This window comes from Gymnodraco acuticeps, unplaced genomic scaffold, assembly GCF_902827175.1.
Source record: "Gymnodraco acuticeps unplaced genomic scaffold, fGymAcu1.1, whole genome shotgun sequence".
NCBI classification, from domain to species: domain Eukaryota; kingdom Metazoa; phylum Chordata; class Actinopteri; order Perciformes; family Bathydraconidae; genus Gymnodraco; species Gymnodraco acuticeps.
Genome location: NW_022989974.1, coordinates 2,030,030 through 2,038,528, shown reverse-complemented (window position 1 = coordinate 2,038,528; position 8,499 = coordinate 2,030,030). Strand labels below are relative to the sequence as shown.

The 8,499-nt window shown below is 40.3% G+C and overlaps 1 protein-coding gene across 1 annotated transcript; it reads right to left on the bottom strand.

Moving 5' to 3' along the window:
* Positions 1-2,060: 2,060 nt before the first annotated feature.
* Positions 2,061-8,260, bottom strand: prim1 (DNA primase subunit 1). Its single transcript, XM_034211123.1, is given in 14 exon segments — positions 2,061-2,347; positions 2,438-2,536; positions 4,332-4,444; positions 4,538-4,607; positions 4,697-4,829; positions 5,181-5,272; positions 5,430-5,466; positions 5,468-5,540; positions 5,699-5,757; positions 5,937-6,073; positions 6,162-6,235; positions 6,786-6,892; positions 6,984-7,141; positions 8,023-8,260. Coding segments are annotated over 14 exon segments (1,281 nt in total). The 5' UTR covers positions 8,132-8,260; the 3' UTR covers positions 2,061-2,327.
* Between the last annotated feature and the right edge of the window lie 239 nt (positions 8,261-8,499).

Here is an 8,499-nt window from a genome sequence, read left to right as displayed (position 1 = left end):
GACCCTCCTTCCACCAACACACTTACCTCCTTTTCCCCTCTCTCTCCAAGTGAGGTTCTTACCCTCATTACCTCTGCCCGCCCTACCACCTGTCCCTCTGGACCCTATCCCTTCAAACCTCCTTCAGACTATCGCTCCTGATATTCTACCGTTTCTCACCCATTTCATCAACACTTCTCTAACTTCTGGTCACTTTCCAAACAGTCTCAAGGAGACAAGAGTAAACCCTCTCCTAAAGAAACCCACTCTCAACCCGTCTGATGTTATAAACTACAGGCCTGTCTCTCTCACTCCCGTTCCTGTCTAAATCACTTGAACGCGCTGTCTTTAAAACAACTCTCCTGTTATCTCAATCAGAAACAACCTTCTGGATCCGCACCAGTCTGGTTTCAAGGCAGGTCACTCCACAGAAACTGCTCTCAATTGCTGTCACGGAGGAACTGCACACTGCCAAAACTGCATCCCTCTCCTCTGTCATCATCCTGTTGGACCTGTCTGCTGCATTCGACACGGTGAATCATCAGATCCTCCTTCGCACTCTCCAAAAACTTGGAGTTTCAGGCTCTGCACTTTCCCATCCTCACCTCATACCTGAAAGACCGTACCTACAGGGTGACTTGGAGAGGGGTCTGAGTCCGACCCTTGTCAATTAACTACGGGGGTCCCTCAGGGCTCTGTTCTTGGTCCCCTCCTCTTCTCCCCGTACACAAACTCGCTCGGATCAGTCATTAGCCCGCATGGTTTTTCTTACCACTGCTACGCTGATGACACCCAATTAATTCTGTCCTTCCCCCGCTCAGAGACCCAGGTTGTCGCACGCATCTCTGCTTGTCTAGCTGACATCTCTCAGTGGATGTCTGCTCATCACCTCAAACTCAACCTTGACAAGACTGAGCTGCTCTTCCTTCCGGGAAAAGATTGTCCCACTCTTGACCTAACAATCAACATCGGCACCTCAGTTGTTTCCCCGACTCAGACTGCAAGGAATCTGGGTGTGACCCTAGATAACAACCTGTCCTTCACTGCAAACATCGCTGCTACAACCCGTTGCTGCAGATACACGCTTTACAACATCAGGAAGATACGTCCCCAGCTGACACAGAAAGCGACGCAGGTTCTGGTCCAGGCTCTCGTCATCTCACGCCTAGACTACTGCAACTCCCTCCTGGCTGGTCTACCTGCATGTGCCATCCGACCTCTGCAGCTCATCCAGAATGCAGCGGCTCGTCTGGTCTTCAACCTTCCTAAATTTTCCCACACTACTACTCCGCTCCTACGCTCGCTTCACTGGCTTCCGGTAACTGCTAGAATCCACTTCAAGACACTGGTACTTGCTTACCATGCTGCGAATGGATCTGGCCCTTCGTACATCCAGGACATGGTTAAACCGTACACCCCAGCGCGTGCACTACGCTCTGCATCAGCCAAACGACTCGCTGCGCCCCTCGCTGCGAGGGGGACCCAAGTTCCCAACGGCGAAAACACGTGGGTTTGCTGTCCTGGCTCCAGGATGGTGGAATGAGCTCCCCATTGACATCAGGACGGCAGATAGCTTGCACATCTTCCGGCGCAAACTGAAAACTCATCTCTTTCGACTCCACTTCGAGCGATAGAACTATTAACAAAGCACTTTTATACTAATAAAGGACTGGCTTATCTAAAGCCAGTTGAGTAGCACTTGAAATGTTTTTGCTCTATGAAACCTGATGTACTTATATGATTCTGTTTTCTTCAAGTTGTATTTTGTTGGATGAACGCACTTATTGTAAGTCGCTTTGGATAAAAGCGTCAGCTAAATGCAATGTAATATTTTTGATTGTAATATTTCTGTGGTTTTTAAACTTCTGAATGCAAGACCTATCATATTGTTAATTCTTTATTCTGTACTTACAGATATCACTGATATAAACAAAGACAACATCTAAAATCAACATAAACTTTACAGAACGGTTGGATAGTTTAATCTATAACAATAAATACAAATATGTATAGGTGAAAATTGTTGGCAAAAATATTGCAAACCGTTCTCATTTAAAGTAAGGGTTAAGTAAAATACAAGATTTTGAAAAAGTTGAAATACCAAATTTATTTTCACAATGACTGTACAGTAGAGGAATATAGAAAAAAGCAGACAAACAGCATAGCATTGGTAATGTAGTAGAAAAAACCTGCAGTAAGGAGATATTCTTATGTGGAGGAAATGATTGTACATCAAAAAATAGAAACTTCCCACCCCAACACAGGACCGTTTGTATCGTCATCCATATTAGTGATCGGGAAATATTAACAATGTTTTGTCTGTATCACTTTCTGATCGTTGATCCAGTTCAGAAGTCTTTCTGAAGATCTAAAAGAACAGAAGAAGAAAATAATTACATGAAAGAACACACTTCATATAGAGACGTTTATTTAATCTAGGAAAAAAAACAAAACGTACCACTCTTTTTAAGAAGTTCTCCTTTCCATGAGCGAGACATCACATCCAGAAACTGGTCAAAGCATTTCACATATTTCGCCAGGCTTGTTCTCTTGTAATCTGTCAAGAAAATAAATCCGTGAGCTGCTAGGTTTTCAAAAAGAGCTTTGAATGTCTCTTATTATACCTTATGACATTTCAGGGACATTTTTTTTAAAATCAACTTTCTTAAATGAAAAGTGCGAGTGCTGGGAGAGCAAACTGTTTCTGATTACAGGGCAAATGTGTTTCTTTCTGTTTGTATTTTAATTAGTTTTCACTTTACAATGATCTGTAGTTATTTCACAAGTTGAAAACAATGATTTGCAGCCACCACTGGTTTCTAATTCTAGAAAAGTATTATACTAATAATATTTGTGTGGCCTAATATTTATCTGCATCTGTGCGGGAATAACACATTTGAACTAGGGCTGTCAGTCGATTAAAATATTTAATCGCATGATTGTCCATAGTTAATCGCGATTAATCGCACATTTTTGATCTGTTCTAAATGTACCTTAGAGGAATATTTTTCAAGTTTTTAATACTCTTAACATATGAGTGGACAAATATGCTTTATGCAAATGTTTATTATCATTTGAACAATGACAAATATCCTCATGAATATTAAACACAACAACCTCTGAACATTACAAATATTCGCCTCAATTCAACCTGGAACCTCTCTCATACAATAATACAATACAAAGTGTGTGTGTGTGTGTGTGTGTGTGTGTGTGTGTGTGTGTGTGTGTGTGTGTGCGTGCGTGCGATGGAGGCATATGCTCGAACGGGAGCTGCCTGGACGCTGCAATCATGTTGCGCACATTGACTTTTCGTACAATGTCCCACTGTCTGGCTTCCTGCATAAAGTCAAGTGCTCGGCACAGTTGTCGGCGAAATGTCGCTCCTCTGTTTTCATTGAAACAGCTCCTTATATCCGTTAGCGCAGCTAGCTAGCACCAGATGCTAACAACAACAATACACGTAAGGTCTCTCTCGCGCCACACATACACACACCCTCCCGGTCCTCCCAATAGCCAGTCGGTGCCTGCCGGTGAGCGTGGAAGTGTGGTCTGCCACAAGCGGGCTGTCAGCATCAGCTTGTAGATGGTATTTTAAACTCGATGCGCTCTGAAACTACGGGGCGGCCGAGGACAAAAAATACACATGCGTTAATCGCGTTAAAATAATTAGTGGCGTTAATTTTTTTTGCGTTAACGCATTAACTTGACAGCCCTAATTTGAACATAACTAATAGATATGTAAACATTTAAAAAAGCATTTAAATGTTGATTTTAAACATTATATATATTAAAGGTGGGGTAGGTAAGTTTGAGAAACCGGCTCGAGATACACTTTTTGTTATATTCCATGGAATGCTCTTAACATCCCGATAGCAATGAATATCTTAAGTGCTTTGAAAAAAAAAAAATGTCATCTGTGGAAGGCGTAGTGCTGTAAAAAGCACGACCAATCATTTTAGCCGGCCCGGCTAAAGTAACTGGATGGCCTAACTGCCTGTCAGCCTTCCATCAGTGCACAAACTTATCTCGTGCCCTCATTGGTCATGTGCGCGTTCGTGTGTGTTGGAGGAGGGGCTCTGTAAGGAAGTGGCAGATTTGTTCCGGCTGTGTATTTTCCAATTCTAGCGCACTCGAGCTGCTTTCTCAAACTTACCTACCCCACCTTTAAGCTGCGTTCTATTTGGTACAGTCCTAATGATAATCATTATAAAAAGCAGGTCATGGTTGATTTGACCCTTTAGCCTTATTTTGAACCAGGAAAAGCGAGCAAAATTACCTTGTGTTAGCCTGTAACTTAAAAAAGGGATGGTCATTTGTGAAATTTACGATGAGCTATTTGAGAATCTCACCTCTGATCTTTCGACTCTCTGCTGCGTCCTTCTCGTTTTCCTTGTCATTTGTCTCCTCTGACTTCTCCTCCTCTTCGACTGTCCTGGGACGATCCAGCTCCTCACAGATCATACTAAATAAAATTTTTTTTAAAAATGATGATATAAGCTCTGACGATTTTCAATCACTGCAACAACAAAGCATGGGACAGTTCACTATCACTAACCTGATGGTGGGCACAGCAAAAGGATCAAAGGTTTCCAACTCTTTGAGGTCGATGGGAACAGAAATGCGGCCTGGCCAGAGTTCAAAAGGGAAAAATTACATTAAGACTGTCATTAATAAACACGCCATCTACATGAAATCACATTAGATCTACGCTTACCTGTTTTGGGATGGACACTGAAGGGGCTCTTCAGCAAATGGTTCACTCCTTTACTGACGTTCACATCGAGCCGGGGGTAACAATACTGCAGCATGATCTCTTTCTCAAAGTGTTGGCCCTTTTTGGAAGTGCCCTTTAGAAAGAAAGATTACATTCTTTTACAACAACCTCTATGGTGGTCATATTTGAAAAAACGAATCAAAGTCACGTTGTAATATGAAGAGACTGTATGTAATAAAAACTTAGGATAAGAAATATAATGTGGTCATTTATTTCCCCACCTTAATGACTCTAGGGTTTATCAAACATAAAATAAGCTACTCCATTTGTATAGTCTTGTCCTTGTAGAACACTGATCAAAACATTTTAAATCATTGTGCTTTCGTGTGTAATTCATTCTAAGAAATGTGTCGTCTTCAATATGGCCCCCGAGTCCCTTTTAGATTGATAGATTATGAGTTTAATGACTAGTGAGCAGTATTACCTGTTTCCGTTTGGCTTGGTCCTTCAACAGATTCCAACGGTTCTCCGGTTTCTTCTCGTTCTGAAAGTCCTGCTGTAACTGTTTTCTTACATGTAAATGCTTGAATTAAGGTCAGGTAAAGTTATGTTCATAGTGTGTTGAACAAGGAGAGATCATACTCTCATGTTTGAATCACATTCGATTTGAGAGAAATAAAATGTGGTGTTTTCCATCAGCTATTGGCTCTACTGCATGTTCTGAAAAGGATATCTTCAGGTGTGAGTGCCAGCACTTTGTCCACAGATTCCCTTACGACCCAGTATGTCCTGGTCCTGTAGTGCGTACAGGGGGAAGTATCGCTCCACCAACACCAAAGACTCTCTGCGGAAGTCACAGGTAGAGACTTTCAAACAGCTTAAGCAACAACATCAGTCAGAGGCAACCTCAATAACAGTCGGTGTAATTATACACAAAAAACTCAACAGAAAAACTGTTACAGCCTCAAATTCACTTTACTGACAAAAGGATTGGCTTCTTACCTGATAAAGGGATGAATTGGATCTGAGAGCACTACTTTCTTCATCGTCTCATCACCTCCCTATAAAGACAGCAGTGAATAGAGCACACAATCTTGTGTTATTGACCCCCATGCCGATGCAAATATTTCAGAGATATGATGGCCTGAAAGAGACAGACAGATACACTAAACCCAACACCCTGCTGCTCATAAATAAATATGTCTTATTTATCTTATTAAAAGCCTAAAAATACTGTTACCTTAACCAGGCTGAGGTATTCAGCCACTGCGGAGCGTGCTGCTACCGAGAGCTTCCTGGCCGCTTCATCACACACCCAGCAATGCACTCCTCTTCTGCCAGAATAAACCCACAGCAGGTGCTGGAAACCAAAGTCATCTAGAAGATCACATACATCAAAAAGTGTTAGACACCTGTTCTGCAGAAAATAGAAAATTACACAAGACAAAATGAATGACAAACAAACCTCGAAGAGCTCTATCCAGGACGCGAATGGCGATGGTCATCAGGGTCCAACACTTGGGGCAAATCTCTGCAGCACTAAAAGGATAGTTTGCGTTATCTCAGTTAGGGCTGTGCAATTAATCATATTTTAAATCGCAATTACGATCTTGGCCTGCCACAATTACGAAAACAACATAATGGAAAAAACGATTATTTTGCTTTGCTAGGTTGTGACAGTGCACTGCAACATATTTGATCTAATTTATTTGTATTTATCATATTAATATATGTTTAGTTGTAGAAGTGCGCTCCAAAATATTTGTTGATCTTGTTTATTGGTATTTATTATTTTGATATTATTTATTTAAATGTATCATTTATTTTAGTATTGGTTTTTCTGTTGAATTATACGTTCAGGGTAATCAACAGTTAAAAACATACTGTTCAAATTATTATTTGTATTTGTTTTAAAGTTCAATAAATGATTGTTTTCAAAGTCAATGAATAATCGTATTTAATCATGATATCAATTATTGACCAAAATAATTGTGATTATGATTTTTGCCATAATCGAGCAGCCCTAATCTCAGTTATGTAACAGTCAACATTTAATAATTTTAACAAATTAACCACAAAATCAATTTACCTGCAACAGCTTCTGACATCATCATAATCAGTCATATCGATATCAAACACCAGCTCCTTCTCCAGGGCCTGGAAGGTTCCTGACTTCACTGTGTTGTGCTGATTGGGCTGTGGGTGAAACATAAATCAACTTTATCCATAACATATCTGCAGGGGCACAAAAAACTAAGAATGCAAAAGAAGATGCATGCATTCTCACCCTGTGACTGTATATGGCCCCAATGTCGATCTTGTAAGGGTTAATCTTCTGCATCTCCTTCTCCAGCTCGTTCTGCGTGGTGAAGGACTGGTAGCGGACGTAGATGTCATCTTTGAGCGTGAAGGAGAACTCTCGATTCTGAAAGTAGTTCTTCTGCACTGAAGTTGTAGAAGAAAAAATATATATTAGTCCTCTATAGTCAGTGGTTCCCAACCTTTTTTGTCAGACATACGTGGGTCAGGTGAACTCATGTGTCAAACTACCTGGGAGATTCCAAATATGTTCATTTAAAATCAACTTAAAACCAGGTTTAATTTAACTATAAAAGATAGAAAGTGGAAATACAGTAACAGTGTTTACCATGTAACAAAAACACTCATACAACTATAATTTATTTGTACTTTGGAAAAGCACATGCTGGTAGTGTAATACCTGTTTATCCATTACTTTTAGGTATTATTTTTGAACCATTTATCCTATATTTCCTTTAGCTAACTAATTCAATTGTTTGGACACTTGGAAACATTTTGTATTATGTGACACTTTCAGTCACATATTGTTCAGTTGTTATAGTAGCTGATTTATGTACTTTTTCAGATGAGATGAGCTACTACACTGTTTTTGTATGTACTCATAGAAAACTGCAGAAGCACACATTTGAGTACGCCATGTTGGGAATCATTGCCTCTTTTTCACATTTCAATTGCAACTGTTCTGATCTATAATTATCTTCTTGACTTTGCCTATATTTGTATTTCCTCGTACTGTGTTTATTGTAGCAAAAACATTTGTAGTTATTCAAATACTACTTTGCAATAAATATTATTCTCATTGTTGGGTTTTTTGCTCCTTGACTTTGCAATAGGAGAGAATAAGCACACCATGCTGAACAAACAATATGCTTCATAATGTCATCAAAACCTGCCGTGAGCTCTCTAATTTAGCAAATAACAAAACATAAGTTAACAACATAATGAATTCATCTTGCTAATGTTATTTATTGCTAGCTTTCAGCGGGCTGTCGAATGACGACACTCACCTCCTCCATAGTTCAGCCAGCGGTAATACTGTGAGAAGGGGAACAGCCGTCGGTAGTACAGCGGCAATATGTCCGGCAGACAGGCCGAGTCATAATCTGAGGCCGGCATTACCTGACAGTGCAGTAACAGAATCGTTACAGTTGTAAAAATATGTTAAATTGTCAAAAGAAGCTAGCTTGCGGCCACTACAGACTGACAGTTCGGTGTGTTGTTTTACACTGAGAGTAGCGCGGGAAAAGACTCAGGAAGGGAGAGAGCCAATGAGAAAATTATTACACAATGACGTCATCAAAAGCGGAAATAGTTGTAACATGTTTTTTTTTATTTGCAGCAGCAAATGCTACCAAGGGAATGTAATGTCAAATGGATATGAGTCAATTGTATCTAAATACTTGCCGTGCTATAAAAGATTATATCTGACTTTTTCAAAGCTTTATTTAACCTTGTGTCCTACAACGGAAGTGAAGGCGGAAGTG